The 18,442-nt window shown below is 36.9% G+C and overlaps 1 protein-coding gene across 7 annotated transcripts in view; it reads left to right on the forward strand.

Moving 5' to 3' along the window:
• The first annotated feature begins 383 nt into the window (after positions 1 to 383).
• Positions 384 to 18,442, forward strand: part of Atad5 (ATPase family AAA domain containing 5) — a 57,504-nt gene continuing 39,445 nt past the window's right edge. For 2 of the 7 annotated variants that reach the window (XR_007344208.1, XR_007344210.1), the window contains exons 1-6: positions 384 to 567; positions 846 to 1,377; positions 8,070 to 8,178; positions 12,533 to 12,697; positions 14,802 to 14,925; positions 16,080 to 16,161. Coding sequence is in view for 4 of the 7 variants with exons in the window: in XM_048794657.1 (XP_048650614.1) it covers positions 8,071 to 8,178; positions 12,533 to 12,697; positions 14,802 to 14,925; positions 16,080 to 16,161 (479 nt within the window). In the remaining 3 variants the exon portion in view is untranslated. Of the gene's footprint in view, positions 568 to 845; positions 1,378 to 8,069; positions 8,179 to 12,532; positions 12,698 to 14,801; positions 14,926 to 15,317; positions 15,389 to 16,079; positions 16,173 to 18,442 lie in introns of those variants that run through there. The other 5 variants (XM_048794657.1, XM_048794662.1, XM_048794653.1 and 2 more) reach the window with 4 other exon arrangements.

The raw sequence follows: 18,442 nt of genomic DNA on the forward strand, positions 1-18,442 counted from the left end.
AAAAAAAATTGAGTTAATAATAACAATTTGTAAAAGTAGGAGCTTCTTTGAGGTCCTACCTTGGAGCTCTCTCAATGAAACTGCACGTCAAGAGGGAAGAATAAAAGAAAAGGTTAATTGGGCTGGGGTTGTAGCTCTGTGGTAGTGCCGTCTGCCTAGCATGTGCTAAGCCTTGGGTTTGATCCTCAGCACCACATAAAAATAAATAAATAAAGATTAAAAAAAGGTTAATTAATAGTTAAAAACAGTTTACATAACCCGGTTCTTAAGTACCATGCTGTTGAAACTATGCACCTAAATAAAACTGTTTATTTGTGTAATTGCAATTTTAGGTAAAAAAAAAATAAAAGTTTAAAGAATCCATGAAAATATTGCAGTTGCTGCATGAGATTACCCTCACAAGAAACCAGCGAACTATTGATATCCTACAGAAACTGAAAACATGCCAGATGAGGCAATAATTTTGTGTTTGTTTGCTGCTCCCAACAATGAAATCCATGAGAAAATGCCTCTAGAGTCCAGTTAGAGGTATAAAAATTTAGGACCCCCAAATGGACGAGTCTCCAGGTAGGACGCTACCAAGATATTAGCATTTTAGTCTATAATCAATTTACATTTAGGAATGCAATCAATTATTCAATTTTTCGTATTTTTCCCATTTTCACTTTTTAAAAAAGGGCTAGCTTAAAGTCTAAATTTTCATTCTGCCATTAACTGACTAGGTGACCTTAGTCAAATCATTAGTTTTTAATGGTGACACTGTGTTATACAACAGAAAAAGTCTGAATGTCCAAAACCTTGGCTGATTTTAAATTAAACAAAGCAATTGGCTCCGTCTTTTGCAGGTTTGTCAAGAGACGTATTTTGGCCCTCCTGACTCACCATCCGCGTAGGCTTCCAAAGCAGCCGTAAACTCCGCCCCCTACGCTCAGGACGGCGCGAAAACCCAATTGACAAGAACTCCCGCCGAAGCCCCGCGGCCCGATCTGTGTTCTGTTGGCTGTAGGCACCCGGGCTCAAGTCCTGGGCGCTCAGCCTGGAACTGCCGCCTCTGAGGCGTCCTGCACTGCCGGCCGCGTCCCAGGGCCCTCGCTGCCCGCGCTTTGTCACCGCCTTTTTCCGCGTTTGACTCGACGGAGCTGGGCCCAGTCTCCGCGCCCGTTTTGGGCGGGTGGGCGCGGTGGGCCCTTGAGACTGACTCGGCGGCCCAGCAATTCGCTCCTACCGGAGCCGGCCAGCTCCATGGCCTCCAGGCAGGCTGAGCCGGACCGCGCAAGGTCCTAGGAGCTGGGATTCGGGGAAGCAGGGAGCATGGTGGGGGTCCTGGCCATGGCGGCTGCAGCTGCTCCCCCTCCAGTGAAGGACTACGAGATTGAGGTGAGGTCAAGTTTCTGTCAAATTCTTTCCTTCATCTGTTGGGGATTGTAGGGTGGGGGTGGGAGGAGGGTGATCCTTGGTTTGCATACGGAATGGCAAAGGAGGGCCATGGTAAGGACCCACAGTTAGAACTTTGTGTGGGACAGTTGCCAACGTAGTGTCGTTTCTTAGAGTCGTAGTAAATACTGACAAACATTGGGATTGTGAGATATTTGTGGGGTCACTGCAATTCAGGATTTAAGAAGACATAGCCCATTCCCAGATCCTGAATTGTGGGTGGAACTTGAAGTTTTAGACTTGTGACATGTCACGGCAGGATCCTAGGGTCAGATTCTCAGTCGTGATCTGGAATTATAGGACTTAAGCTTTGAAAAAAAAAAAAAAATCAAGTAGTCAATACATCCACCTCATTTCGTAATTTCCATTTAGAATGTGACTCCTGGAATCAAATAAGGTACTTAATTTAAAAAAAATCAATTTCTTAAGGCTCCAGAGCCTTAGGAGTCCTAGCCCAGAATGCTGATGTTCTCCTGGATTCATCAAGTTTCAGTGAAATATACTCTGTAATCATAATGTTATTCTGCGCTGGAAGTAGAGGGTTAGCATTTTCAGGTATATAGTTGCTATATTTACACCTTTTCATCTCATACTGGCATTCTAATTCATGTATCTTGTTGTCCTTGAAGTTAACTAAGACTCAACTCTGTTAAGTCCTAGCTCCAAGTTCCCTTAACTCTGACTCATTCAAGTAATGTCTAATTCATAATAAGTATGATGCTTGTATTTGCTAATTCAAGTGAATTACTCAGTTTGTCTCAGGTGTGAAGGACTTCTGGCACTGAATTACACAATTCTTGATTTTGTATGTTCAGTTTTATCACTCCGTTGCTTAACAGTTTGTGATTTTGGTACCCTGATTAGAAAGAGCCTATTTCATAATAATGATACTTTGTGTTTAATTGTAAGGTCTTTTATCCTATTTTGCTTAATATCAAGCTATGATGAGGTATTATTATCTCTATTCTACAAATGAAGGAAGGTTAAGAAGTAATTAAAAGTAGGTTAGAGTAAGTTCTGAAATTTTTTTCTGTGTGTGTGGGATTGAATCCATGGCCTCACCCATACTGCCTAAGTGCTATACCACTGAGCTACATCCCAAGTCCTTTTTATTTTTTATTTTGAGACAAGGTCTCCATAAATTGTCTAGGCTGGCATCAAATTTGTGATCCTCCTGTTTTAGCCTCCCAAGTAGCTGGGATTTATAGGAGTGTGCCACCAAACCCAGCTCCATCTTACATTTTAAAAATAAACAAAAAGTTGTAAGTGATTTGCTTAAGGTTCCGTTCCAGTTGATGTTGGGGTCAGCACTTGAACTTAGATCTTCCAGACTCGAGAGCCTATTCTATAGAGCCTCTGATACCATCTGAAAGTTACATAAATAATAATACCATTTTTTTGAATACATTTACAATTTCATTTTAACATGTATAATTTAATCTGTCTTTAATTAATTTTGCCTCATATTTATCCAAATGTTGAGAAATTTGTCCCAACATGTTTCATTAACTGTTACTTTTTCCACTAATTTGAATGCTATTGTTACCACATACAAGTTCTTAAATGTGAACTTAAGTCCTTAAGTCTATTGCTGGTTTTCTTTCTTTCTTTCTTTCTTTTTTTTTGGTACCAGGGATTGAACCCAGCGGCGCTTTACCACTAAGCCAAATCTCCAGCCCTTTTTAGTTTTTGAGATAGGGTCTGGCTAAGTTGCTTAGGACCTCACTAAGTTGGTGAGGCTGATTTTGAATTTGCTATCCTCCTGCCTTAGCCTCCTTAGTCCCTGGGATTATAGGGGTAAACCACCACGCCTGGCTGTATCTGGTTTTCTAATCTATTACATCACACTGCTTGCCTACTAATGCATGAGAAGTATGCTTTTAATCCTGAAGGCTTTATAATACAATTTAATTTTCTAGACATGCAAATCCCCCATTTATTACTTAGCTTTGAAAATTATTCTTGTTATTCTGGCAAATTTATTCTCACAAAATTAAGACAGATACATGGATAGAACATAGCTCAGTGATAAAGTGTTAAGTATTTGCTTAGCAATTTTAATGCTGGGGGTTCAATCCTCATCATTGTAAAAATAATATGTAACTTTTGGTAACCAATAAAATGATATGTTTCCTATTATAGAAGTTACTGATTTATTTATCTACTTATTTTCACCATTTTATTTGTGCATATATACTTGTTTAAAATCAGTGAATTTCTAGGGCCAGGTTCAAATAATTAATGGGCTTTTGAAGTAGCTTATCTACACCATCTATTTATTTATTTATTTATTTATTTTGGTAACTCATGTTCCTCCTGCCTCAGCCTCCCAAGCCATTGGAAGTTTGTCTAGTCCTAAGGTATGCTGCAAACTTAGTCTGGAGTAAAGTGAGAAATGACATCTTTTCAAAGATACCATTTAGAAATTCTAACCTAAGCTGCATATGGTGTCACATGTTTATATTCCTAGAGACTTGTAAGACTGAGGCAGGATGATTGCAAGTTTCAGACCAGCCTCAACAATTTAGTGAGGCCCTAAGCAATTTAGTGAGATCCTGTCTCAAAATAAAAAATAAAAGGCTAGAGATGTGGCTCAGTGGTCAAGATGCACTGAAAGACTGCTATTAGGCAATAGAGAGCAGTATCAAGTCCCAATATATGTGATCCTCCACCTGCTGCCCCTAGGTATGGGGATTGAATCCAGGCTCAGACAGGCAGGCAAGCTCTCTACACTGAACTATATTCCCAGCCCCCTGCTTTTTATTTTTATTTTTTATTTTTTCAGTCCTGGGGATTAAATTCAGGGGCATTCTACCACTGAGCTACCTCCCTACCCTCTTGTTTCTTTTTGGTACTGGGGATTAAACTCAGGGGCACTTGACTACTGAGCCACATCCCCAGCCCTAATTTGTATTTTATTTAGAGATAGAGCCTCACTGAATTGCTTAGCTCCTCATATTTGCTGAGGCTGGCTTTAAACTCTCTATCCTTCTGTCTCCTGAGCCGCTGGGATTATAGGTGGGCACCACTATACCCAGCCCTACTCCTTTTTATTTTTTGAGACAATGTCTCACTAAATTGTCAGGCTAACCTCAAACTTGTGATCCTCCTGTCTCAGCTTTTGAAGTAGCTAGTATCACAGGCATGTGATACCACATGCCCAACCTTAATTTTCAATATCATAACCAGAAAATTTAATCAGCTTCCAGAAGCAGAAAGGATCAATATTTACTGGACCAGATGGGGTCGTACTTGTAATCCCAGCTACTTAGGAGACTGAGGCAAGAGGATAGTAGGTTCAAGGACAGCCTGGGTAATTTAACAAGACTCTGCCTTAAAATAAAAATTTAAAAGGGCTGGGGATGTAGCTCAGTGGCCTAACATGTGTGGGATCCTGGGTTTACACACGAAAAATTAAATTTCCTTGATAGTATCATCTGATTCATGACTTTCATTTTGAGCTTTATGCTTTCCTCACAACAGCTAGTGCCTCTCTGGATCTTCTTCAACCACACCTGGGCTCATTATAACCTTGGCTCAACTTACTTGGGTGCGTCCATTGTTGCTGACCACAAATGACTAATGTATGACTGACAAAAATATGACTATCCTTAGCTTAATCACCTTGATACCATGAGAGTAATAGCTAGTGCAGGAAGTAGGCAGTAACTGTTTTAGTATCAAAACACTGGAATTGGGCTGGGGTTGTAACTCAGTGGTAGAGCACTTGCCACTGGGTTCGATCCTCAGTACCACATAAAAATATTTAAATAAATAAAATAAAGGTATTGTGTCCATCTACAACTTAAAAAAATTAACTTTAAAAAAACCTGGAATTGTGGCAAGTGTTCTTTTGGTGATCTTTCAATGTAATTTCTACTTGATTTAGTAAATTTTGGGATTCTGGGCTTATTTGCTAAGTATCTGCATCTTAGCAGTAGTAAGATAATGTGTTTATTTAATTTTTATTTTTTGCAGTGCTGGGGATTAGACCTAGAGTCTTACATGTACTAAGCAAGTGTTCTACACTAAGCTACATCCCTAGCCCATGTGTTTATTTTTAACTAAAAAAGTAAAAGGGAATGCAATTGATAACTGTGTGGTCCCTACCATGTGTCAAACTTCACATATTTTTATATACCTATTACAAATTCTGTAAGGTGGTTATTGGTAATCAAAGGTTATAAACAGAGACTAAGAAACATTAATAATTTTTTCATAAGTATAGTAGCCTTGGTTTTGTTTCAGTATAAGCTTTTTATTGAAGTATGATGTGTTTGTGTGTGTGTGTGTGTGTGTGTATGTGTATGTGTGTATGCGAGCGCCTGCAAATTGACATGACACTGAGATTTGAATGTATTTTTAACTTTAAAGCAGAGTGGTACATATCTGTAAACCCAGTGGCTTGGAGGCCTAGGCAAGAAGATTGTGAGTTTGAAACCAGACTTAGCAATTTAGTGAGGCCCTAAGCCTCTTAGGGAGAGATCCTATCTCTAATTAAAATATGAAGAGTTGAGAATGTGGCTCAGTGATTGCATGCCCTGGGTTCATTTATTTACCAAAAATAAATAAATAAATGAATAAAGCTTGTTTCTTTCTAATATATCATATTTTGCATCTAAAGGAGCCCCCCCATGCACAATCCAATTTCTCCTTTACTTTTATGGTATTAAGGATTAAACTCAGGGCTATATACCACTGAGCTACCTCTCTAGCCCTTTTTGTGTTGAGACAGGGTCTTGCTAAATTGCCTAGATTGGCCTCTAATTTGTGATCCTCCTTCCTCAGCCTCCTGAGTAGCCAGGATTATAGCCATGTGCCACCACACTCAGTTTTGGTCCAATTTTATTTTATTTTTCCTTTATCTTTTAGTACTTGGAATTGAACCCGGGGTGTTCTACTACTGGATTACACCTCTTTCCCTACTCCCATCCTTTTTTGGGGAGGTGTTGGAGGGGACTAGCAGTTGAACCCAGAGGCACTTTACCACTAAGCTACATTCCTAGCCCATTTTATTTTTTATTTTTGAGGCAGGATCTCACTAAGCTACTTAGGGCCTCACTAAGTTGCTGAGGCTGGTCTTGAACTTGCATTCTTCCTGCCTAAGTCTCTTGAGTTGTTGGGATTACAGGTGTGTGGTCCCTTTTTAAATTTAATTTTATTATTATTGTTTTTTGTGTTACTGGTATTAATTGAGGGTCACTTTACCACTGAGCTACATCTCCATCCTTTTTTATTTTTTACTTTAAGACAATGTCTTGCTCAGTTGCGGAGGCTGCCCTCAAATTTACAATCCCTCTGCCTCAGCCTCTTGAATAGCTGGGATTACAAGCAAATGTCACTGTACCTGGTTTTATTTTGGGGTGGGATCTCACTAAGTTTCTAAGATTGGCCTATAATTTGTGATCCTTCTGTCTCAGCCTCCTTCTATCTCAAGTCTCCTGAGTCTCTGGGATTCCAGGCATGTACCACCATGTCCAGCCTTTGTTTTTGTTTTTGTTTTTAATTGTTAAAGCAGGGTCTTGCAAAATTGCCCAGGCTGGCCTTGAATTTGCAATCCTACTGTTTCATCATCCTGTTTAGCTGGAGTTATAGGCTGGGATTGTAGGCCTGTGCTACCAAACCCATTAATCCAATTTCTTTCTTTCTTTTTCTTTTCTTTTTTTCTTTTTTTTTTTTTTGGTACTTGGGATTGAACCCAGGGTGCTGCATCACTGAGCTACATCTCCAGTCCTTTTTGTTTTTTATTTTGAGACAGTGTCTTGTTGTGTTGCATAGGGCCTCACTAAGTTGTTGAGCCTGACCTTGACCTTGCAATTCAACTGCCTCAGCCTTCCCATTTGCTGGGGTGACAGGGCATGTACTACCACACCTGGCTTCAGTTTCTTAAAATGTTAGAGACATGTTTAAAAGTTACACTTTTTTTTATTTTGCTTTAAATAAATACTTTTTTCTTGTTTTAAATTGCTAGCCATGCAAGAAGCGACGAAAAGATGATGACCGATCTTCCTGTAAAACAATTACAAAATATTTATCACCGATAGGGAAGGGAGACAGGATCTCAATAAGTTGCTTAGGGCCTTGCTAAGTTGTTGAGGCTGGCTTTGAACTTGTGATCCTCCTGCCTTAGCCTCCTGAGCCATTAGAAATAAGGGAGAGCACCACCATACCTGGCCTAAGGCTTATTATTTCTAAAGGAATTAACAAATAGTAAACTTTGGCTTCCCCCCAAAAAATTATGATTATGATTTTTATTATGATTATGATTGTTAGGTACCTGGGATTGAATCCAGGGCTGCTTTACCACTGAGCTATATCCTCAACCCTTTTTATTTTTTTGAGACATGGTCTTCCTAAGTTGCTTAGGTCTTCACTAAGTTACTGAGACTCATCTTGAACTTGCAATCCTCCTGTCTCAGCCTCCCCTGTTACTGGATTACATGTGTGTGTCACCATACCCAGCAAGTTTGACTACTTTTGAATCAAATTGTTAAGAATTGTTTTTTTTTTTCCTTCTGTCTTATTATAATTAAGTCGAGAAATTGGAGTGTTACTTGGTTTATTCCTATATTTAACTGAGAATTTTACACGTTATAGTCATGAAAATGTTTCTAAATACTTCATCTTTTTTTCAGAATGAAATTTACCAGAATTAGTACTCCCAAAAAAACTAAGAAAAAGTATAATAAAAAGTCTAAGAAATCAGAGGCAACTGGTGGAGATTTTACTTCTCAAAATAGAAAGGTAATTAAAATATTGGAGTCCTATAAATGATAACTATTTCCTTTTTATGTTCTATGTATTATTTATTTATTTATAATTTTGTGGTACTGGGGTTTGATTCCATGGGTTGGGGCTCTGCCACTGTGCTATCTATCCCCAATCCTTTTAATTTTATTTTGAGATAGATTGTTCAGGCTGGCCTTGAATTTGCATCAGCCTCCTGAGTTGCTGGGTTTACAGCTGTGCACCACCACATTTGGCTCTTATTTTCTTTAAAAAAAAAAAGCAAAAAACCCATGGTACTAAGTACTGTGGAGGTAATAAGCCAAAAGATTCATATTTCGTACATTGGTTAATTATGACCTTGTATTATTTTTCACTATTATCCCATTCCTCTAGATAATGCTTTAAGATATTAAAAACTCTTATTGTGAGATGAAAGCAGTTGAGAAAGAAAGTATAATTTCCTTAGAAAATACTTTCTTATTGACTTACATTCCAATTATTTTCCTTGTGGTTGCATATCTTCGTTTGTGCTGTTGCCACAAAATTACATATACTTTGGGGCTTAACCAGCAGAAATTTATTTCTCACGGTTCTGGGAACTGGGATGTCCAAGATCAAGGTCCCAGCAGAGACCTAGTACCTTATGTGTAACGCTCTGCTATCTTCCTCAAATGGCAGAGAGCAAGCCAAGAGAGGGCTTTATCCTTATAACCAAATTACCTCTCAAAGGCCCTACCTCCTAATATTATCACACTGAAGGTTAGGATTTCTACATAGGATGCATTAAATCATACCTATAGGTCATAACTGTATTTCTATTTTATATCTATAATTTAGATTTTTTTTTTTTTTTTTTTAGAGAGAATTTTAATATTTATTTTTTAGTTTTTGGCGGACACAACATCTTTGTATGTGGTACTGAGGATCGAACCCGGGCCGCATGCATGCCAGGCGAGAGCGCTACCGCTTGAGCCACATCCCCAGCCCTAATTTAGATTTTTTGAAACATAGTTCCTCAACCTAGATATTTGGGCTGGATAATTTTGTTGTGGAGAGCTATGCTATGCATTTATTATAGGATATTTAGCAGCAACCCTGGTCTCTACCTCTAAGAAACCAGTTGCACTCCTACTCCTCTAGTGATGACAACCAAAAATGTCCACAAATATTGCTAAATATCAATTGCAGAGAGGAGAAAAATCACCTCCCTTGAAAAACAATTCCTCTAAAGAAATAGGTAGGAAATATATACACACACACACACAAACAGTTTAGTTGCTTCTGCAGAATAAAGCTGCTTGTCTGTCCCCACTATGAGAGAATTGGATTGTATACCTATTAGTATAAATGCCTTTATACTAATAGTTAAATTTTCCTTAAACTTTATTCTTCTGTGCTTAGATTTTTTTGTGTGTGTGTGTGTGTGTGTGTGTGTGGTGCTGGAGTTTCCTCATTTCATGAACTAACAAGTTTCTTCATCTATACTATAAGGTTAAATAATATTTACTTTTGGGGCTGGGGATGTGACTCAAGCGGTAGCGCGCTCGCCTGGCATGCCTGCGGCCCGGGTTCGATCCTCAGTACCACATACAAACAGAGATGTTGTGTCCGCCGAAAACTAAAAAATAAATATTAATAAATAAATAAATAAAAAAGAAGCAGCAGAGGACAAAAAATATTTTAAAAAAATAATATTTACTTTATGAGATTAATAATGTGGGTACTAAGCACAATGCCTACAATGTGATAAGAAATCAAAAATGACAGTTGTTAAATAAAACCAAGAGATAGCAAGCTTTTGTAGCAGTTTTTAAAAGATTCTTCTTCTTTATATTGTGTACTTGTAGATGGACAAAACGTCTTTATTTATTATTATGTGGTGCTAAGGATTAAACCCAGAGCCTCACATGTGCTAAGGCAACCACTGTGCCACTGAGCTGTAGCCTCAGCTCCTAGCAGTAGTAGTTTTGACTCAAGGATTGTATCAGAATCACTTGGTGGCTTTTCTGGAACATGCACACATCGATTCACTCTGAAGACAATCCAATTCTCCCATAGTGGGGACAAGCAGCTTTTTTGCAGAAGCAACTATACTGTTCATATGTGGGGTGTGTGTGTGTGTGTGTGTGCGCACGCACGCACATGTGCACACACACGCGCACACACACATCTATATATATCTCCTACCTATTTCTTTAGAGGAATTGTTTTTCAAGGGAAGTGACTTTTTTCCTCCCTGCGATTGATATTTAGCAATGTCTGTGAACATTTTTGGTTGGCATCACTAGAGGAGTGGGAGTGCAACTGGTTTCTTAGAGAGAGAGACCAGGATTGCTGCTAAACATTCTATAATAAATGCATAGCACAGCTCTCCACAACAAAATTATCAGCCCAATGATGGTATAATAACTGTAAGTAGTTAGATGATCCTTACCCTGTTGGAAAGCACTCTAGATGCCAGCTGATTATACCACAGCTAACGGTTAAAAGTCTGAAGTCAACTTTATTGCATACATCATGTTCTTTTTTATTTAATTCTAAAGGACAACTTCCAACTTTAATTTTGGAAGTACTGTGCGTTGGTTTGTCCTATGTATTTCTTAGAATTGGGATTCAGTAAATCCAGCAAGACAAATCTTGTGAATGTGTCCAAATTGGGTCTGGATCAATTATTTTATTTCATAGTCTGTCAATGAACCTCTTAACAGAGGACTGTGATTTTTCTCAGAAGCCTTATCACTGTGTCCTAGCTTTAGGAGAAAAATCTTAATAATTTTCTGGGAGAAATGTATCATGTTTCTATGAAAATAAATAGTAAACTGGTTTTCCTAAGAGCACTAAAAGCTTGGTGTTTATCCATCTAGATAATACTAATAGTTAAATTTTCCTTAAACTTTTTAAAAAAAATATCTTTGTTTATTTATTTATTTTTATGTGGTGCTGAGGATCGAACCCAGGGCTTCACACAAGCTAGGCGAGTACTCTACCGCTGATCCACAACCCCAGCCCCTTTCCTTAAACTTTATTCTTCTGTGATTAGATATATTCTGGGGGCGGGGGCTGGAGATTGAATCCAGGACCTTGTGCATGTGAGGCAAGCACTCTACCAAGTGAGCTATATCCCTGGCCCTAGATATATTCTTTTTAAAGGAATCACATAAAGTAAACTCTTTGGCATTTTGCTATATATATATGGTTTGTTTGTTTGTTTTGGGTACTGGGAATTAAACCCAGGGTTGTTTAACCACTGAGCCATATCCCCATCTCTTTTTATTTTTTGAGACAGGAGCTCACTGAGTTGCTTAGGGCCTTGCTAAATTGTGGGGTTGGCTTTGAACTCAATATCATCTTGTCTCAGCCTCCTGAGCCGCTGGGATAATAGGCATGCACCATCCACTCCTGTCCCCCACCCACTTTTTATTTTTATTTTGAAACAGGGTCTGGCTAAATGATTAAGACCTTGCTAAATTGCTGAAGTTAGTCTTGAACTTGCAGTCCTCCTGCCTCAATCCTTCAAGTTGCTGGGATTACAGGTGTGCATCACTGTGCCTGGCTTGTATATGTTTTTAATCCCAATGAAAAGATTCAAGAAATTCGGAATGGAGAAGCACATTCTCTGGAAGATAATATTTGAATGTACAAGGTCACATTATACATCAATGGCAGAGCCAAGATTGAAAGACAGATGTTATTCTTGGCTAGTACCATTTTACATATCATAATACCTTTTCAGCCTCACTCCAAAGGATCCAGCCTAAAATACTCTCTACTCCTAAACTCCTATGGCTTATTTTTTTATGTATCTAGTATGTATCATTCTCCCAGTCTGTCTTTCTGTGTTTCTTGTTTTCTGTGTATATATAAGATATATACATACACACAATAGCATATACTATGTTATTGCCAGTATGTTTTTACTTTCTTCCCTGCCATATAAAAGTTTCTAGAGGTCAAGGTTCATGTACTATGTTTTTTTCTTTTATGGTATCCAATTCAGAGCTTTGCATACAGTAGACTGAGTGACTATTTGTATTTGAAAACTATTTTACCTGATTTTGGTGACTAAAATAAAGGAATATATTGCCATGAAGATGATGAGAAAATAACCATCAATCCTAATCTATATTACAGACATGCTTCTAGGTGTTTTGCCTACAAGTAAATCTTTATCAAGATAATTTCAAATAGGAAAAGTAAACTAATCATAACTACATACTTTTCATTTTAAGGTTCCTAGTAAGGTGTGATAACCATTTCTTTCTTGGTTATTTGATTTACAATTATATTTTCCTATTATTATATACTTTTTTCTATTATTAAATATAAAATATTTGCCATGGCTAAATTAATATTTCAAATTTTTGTCTAGGCAAGCAAAACTCAAAAAAATATATCAAAAGCAAAACAATTGATCGAAAAAGCCAAAGCTTTACACATCTGTAGGTCAAAGGCTACTGAAGAAACAGTGATACCTTTAAGGCGTTCCTCTAGACATCAGAGGCTTCCTGAAGGAGAGAAACCACCAAAAACAGAAGTAAGTACTATAAATATCTCTAGTATTAATTCTGTCCTATTTTGCTTGGAGTGAGAGAAAGAAACTTTATAAGGTCATAGGTAGCATTATATGATAGCCTTGAAGTGGAAGACAGAATATCCTTTTCAGTTTTGCTTTAGAAGCCTTTGGCTTTCTTTTGCTTACAAAATACAACCTGAATCTTTCTCAAGTCAACTGAAAATCTTCCATACCTGAACCGGCTCTTCCCGTTTTTCGAAACAGTTCTTTACTCCAGTCACACTAAATTATTCATTTCTTCCTCAAGTGGTACAATTTTCACTGATTTCATTGTGTTTTTCTCATCTTGAGATACATATTCCAAGTATTCTTTTCTACCTGAGATTTCTTGCTCAGCCTTAAAGATTATGCTAAAGTGACACTATATTCCTTTTTTTTTTTAAATAAAGCTTATTGAGATTAATTCACATACCATATAATTCACCATTTAAAGTGCGTAATTCAGTGCCTTATAGTATATTCACAGTTATACATTCATAATAATCAATTTTAGAGCACTTTTATTACCCCTAAAAGACATCCAGTCTCTCTTTGCTGTCAATTCCTAATCCTCCCATTCCCCCGCCCTTGCCAATACTAATCTGCTTTCTATTTCTATGAACTTGCCTATTCAAAACATTTCATGAAAACAGTATCATATAACATGTGGTCCTTTTTGTTCAGATTCTTTCATTAGTATATGTTAGAAAAATTCATCCATGTTGTAGCCTAAGTGTTCCTTTTTATTGCCAAATAATTTCCCTGAGTTTATACTATATTTTATTTACTCATTCACCATTTGGTGGACATTTGGGTTGTTTCTTTCTGGCTATTATAAATAATACTATGTAAATTCTACCACCTTTCTTTGAAAGCTGTGCTGATGCTTTTGAGACAAATAGCTTCCTTTCCTATATGTATTTTATTTTCATGGGTTTTTTGTTCTTTAGCAGATACTGCCCTCAACACCCTAAGTTAGAGCTAAACTATCTACTCATGTAGTAGTTCTCTCTCTCCTAATCCTTTTTGTAACATTTAAAGCAGACAATTGAGTATTATTTGTCTGTGTATTCCCAGAGCCTCCTATATTAACTCACATATAGTAGGTGTTCAATAAATATATGCTGACCACAGGAAAATAACAAACTTCGTATTAATTTCTAGGATGTATAGTTCTAAAAAGGATATGGCTAGAATTTTTATAGCTTGGCCATATTGATCCTTCTTTTTTGGAAAAGTGGCTTCTTTTAAAATGAAGTCCCATGGTCATATTAAAACTACTATTTGCTATCATATAAAGTTGTATGATGTAAACATATACTCCTATCATTCTATCATGTTTTTTCTTTTCAATCAAATAATGTCCGGTAGGAGATACATGGAGCTGCTAATTTAATTGCCAGATCTATGGTTTCTATCACTATAACCTTTTGTATATTTTAATGACATTGGTTGTATGATTTATAATAGCTCCCTTACCTGTGTTTGCTTTCAACGATTTCAGTTGCCTATGATCAATCATGGTCTGGAAATAATAAATAAAAAATTCCAGAAATAAGCAATTAGGGTCTGAGTGGCTTAATGAAATTTTGTGCTGTTCCACTCTGTCTGATCTAGGACAGTGCAGATCAGTATATCCATGTTCTACATACCACTTGCCCATTAATCATTTAGTAGTCATTTCAGTTATCAGATCATCTGAAGCAGTATTGTAGTGCTTGTGTTCAAGTACCCTTATTTTATTTAATAATGGCCCCAAAATGCAAGAGTAGGGAGGCTAGCAATTGAATATGTCAAAAAAGAGCCAAGCTTTTTTTTTAAGTGAAAAAGTAAAAATAAGAAGGAATTTTTTTATCTGTAAAATTATGAAGAAGTAAAAAGAAATTCATTCTAGTTTTGCTCTCATATCTCAAGCTACAAAAATAACAGCAACAGTATGTGATAAGTTAAGTACGTATAAAAAAGAAACCTAGTATATGTAGGGTTTGAACTGTCTGAGATTTTAGGCATCCACTGGAATTATTGGAATATATATCCCCTGTAAGGAGAAATACTGTATTTAATTTTTTTTCTTATTTTATCTTAGGATGTTATAATAATAGATTCAAGTCCTACTTCTTTAAAGACATCAGAGAAAAATCAGAAGAAACTTCAGTGTTTGAACGATGTGCTAGGAAAAAAGCTTGACAAGTCTCCTAAAAATGTACCTGGTAATCAGATTTAATACCATTTATAATGAATAGTAGAACCTTTGGGGAGATCATTCTGACTGTACTCACGATGGAAATTTAGTCTCTTTTGTAAACTGGATAATTTTAATTATATTATTATTTCCTTTTTAATAAGCAAAATTTTGATATAGTGAAGAGTCTTTCAGAGGGAAAATAGTCATATATTTTTTTTTCACTTTTTTTTGTTTGTTTGATACCAGGGATTGAACCCAGGGGCACTCAACCTCTGAGCCACATCCCCAGTTTTTGTGTGTGTGTGTGTGTGTGTGTGTGTGTGTGTGTGTGTGTGTGTTAAAGACAGGATCTGGCTGAGTTGCTTAGGGCCTCTCTGAGTTGCTGAGGCTAACTTTGAACTCACTATTCTGCCTCAGCTTCCCCAAGCAGCTGGGATTACAAGTGTGCGCCACTGTGCCCAGCTTTGTTCACAATTTTAAGTTTGTCTGTAAGTATATTTTAACTTACTGCATCTCTATTATATTTATTTATTTAAGTTAGTGTTTCCCAAACTTAACTGATCATCAAAATTATCTGGTTAAGGGCTGGGGTTGTAACTCAGGGGAACAGCACTTGCCTAGTATGTGTGAGGAACCTCAGCACCACATAAAAAATAAATAAATAAATAAATAAATAAAATGAAGGTACTGTGTCCATCAACAAGTAAAAATATTTTTTAAAAATTATCTGGTTAAATCAAAACTTTTATTAATGCTTTAGATCTTTTCCTATTTATATTGAACAAGAATCTCTAGAGGTAGGTTGTGGGAATCTTTAGTTACAAATAAAAGCTTCCAAGGAGATTCCTATATTGCCATGTTGAAGGAATAGATCATTATATAGAAATTTTATAATTAACCAGGCGTGGTGATACACACCTATAATCCCAGCTACTTGGAAGGTTGACGAAGGAGGATCACATGTTTGAGGCCAGCCTGGGCAATTTAGTGAGACCCTGTCTCAGTAAAAAATAACAAGGGTTTGGGATGCACCTCAGTGGTAGAGCACCCCTCAGTACCAGGGGGAATTTGTTTTTTAATTTTTAGAATTCTAAAAAGATATAATTTTGAAAGTAGCGGAAAATAAGTGGAGATTGTAAGCATTGATACTAACTGAAGTTATTATTATTTTTTTTTAAGGAAAAATGAAAGTTGCCCCTTTATTTATTGCCAGAAAGGTTCCAAAAACAGCTGATCCTGACGTTGGTTTGGAAGAGAGCAGGTAAGTCCAATGTAAGTTTTAAAATACCAAAATATTTTATGGAATACATTTTGTATTTATTCATTTATTTTGGTGAGAAAGCATGTATATTATCATTTGGAGCTTTACTAAGTCCATTTTAAAAGATGACACTAGAGCGGAGTCCGGCAGTAGCACATGTGTGTAATCCTAGCTGCTTGGGAGGCTGAAGCGGGGGATCATGACTTCAAAACCAGCCTCAGCAACTTAGCAAGACCCTGTCTCAAAATAAAACATAAAAAGTGCTGGGGATGTGACTCAGTGGTAAATTGCCCCTGGGTTCAATCCCTAGTACCCTACCTCCAACCCCGAAAAAGATGACACTCCTGACAGTGCTACCACTGCTATGATCCTGATTATTTACAAATGCTTTGTGGTCATCTCTAGACATAAAATGAGAATAGTAAATAGTAAATAAACAAAACAAAAATATAAAAGAGTGATTATGGACGTTCTGTAAATATTTATATAGCTACTGTGTGCCATGCAGTATTTTTGGCACTAGGTATATTCTGGGGAAGAAGACAGAATCCCCCTGTCCTCATGAGGATTATAGACTAAATAAAAGATTGTTTAGGGCTGGGGATGTGGCTCAAGCGGTAGCGCGCTCACCTGCCATGCGCGGCCAGGGTTCGACCCTCAGCACCACATACAAACAAAGATGTTGTGTCTGCCGAAAACTAAAAAAAGATAAATATTAAAATTCTCTAAAAAAAATTAAATAAAAGATTGTTTCTATAATTAAATATTAGGTCAACAAATGAAAAATTGGCATTGTGCTAAAGAGAGGTACAAAATGCTATTAGAGTTTATATTAAGGAAGTTTGGTTTGATCAAGGAAGGCTTTGTACAGGAAATGATACCTGAACTGAAATCTAAAGGAATATCAGGAGTTCATCAGGGGGAGAAACAGTGTTCCAGCCAGAGAGAACAATCTGTGTCAAAGTACTTGTAGCTAGACGGAACATGGGAGTTTCCAAAGATTGAAATAATACCAGTGTGACTTGAACACAGAGAGCAAGGGTGGGAAGAATATGAGATTAAGCTGGAGAGGTGGGTGCTAGCCATTATAGGATCTTGGAGGCAGTCTAAAAGGATTTTGATTATACTAAGAACAAAAAGAAGTAGCCAAAGGGTTTTAAGCATAATACAGATATAAGCAGAATTGGATTTTGGAAGTTTAATGTGCCTGCTGAATTGATCTAACAACTGCATAGAGAATAGAATGAGAGATTCAAGTTGTAATTTGCCAGCTTGGACAAATTAATGAGACCCTGTCTCAAAATTTAAAAAAATAAAAAGGGCTGGGGGACTGGGGTTGTAGCTCAGTGGTAGAGCACTCACCTCTGATGCATGGGACCTTAGGTTTGATCCTCAGTACCACATAAAAATAAACAAATAAAAATAAAGATCTTGTGTCCATATACAACTAAAAAAATATTTTAAAAAAAGTGTTGGGGATGTAGTTTAGTAGTAGAGTACTCTTAGGTTCAATTCCCAATATGCAAGTAAATAAATAAACACGAAAAAAAACCAGAATATCATGATTCCAATATTTCTGTTGACTTAAAAAATTGATTTAGAGATAATGATATTGAATTATCTGATCTGGGCACATAGTACATCTTTCTTAGTTTGAAATTTCTTTTGACTATGTGCTATAGTTTTCAGTGTAGAAATTTTGTACACATTTTGTTAAATGGATCTCTTAAGTATTTCATTATTTGATGTTATTGTAAATGATACTATTTTTTTATTTTCATCATAATGGTACTATTTTTTAATTTTCATCGTAAATGGTACATTTTTTATTTTCTAGTTGTTTATTTCTCTAATTTTAGATTTTTTGATACTGAGGACTGAACCCAGGGGTACTCTGCTAGTGGGCTACAGCCCTTTTTGTTTTTTATTTTGAGGTAGGGTCTCTCACTAAGTTGCCAAGGTTGGCCTTGAACTTAGGATACTTCTGCCTCAGCCTCCGAAATCCCTGGGATTACAGGTGTGCACCATTGCTCCTGGCTGTTTGTTTCTTTTTTTTTCTTTTTTTAATTACTATTAGTTGTTCAAAACATTACAAAGCTCTTGACATATCATATTTCATACATTTGATTCAAGTAGATTATGAACTCCCACTTTTACCCCGTATACAGATTGCAGAATCACATCCGTTACACATCCACATTTTTACATACTGCCATACTAGTGTCTGTTGTATTCTGCTGCCCTTCCTATCGTCTACTATCCCCCCTCCCCTCCCCTCCCC

This window comes from Marmota marmota, unplaced genomic scaffold, assembly GCF_001458135.2.
Source record: "Marmota marmota marmota unplaced genomic scaffold, marMar, whole genome shotgun sequence".
NCBI lineage: Eukaryota > Metazoa > Chordata > Mammalia > Rodentia > Sciuridae > Marmota > Marmota marmota.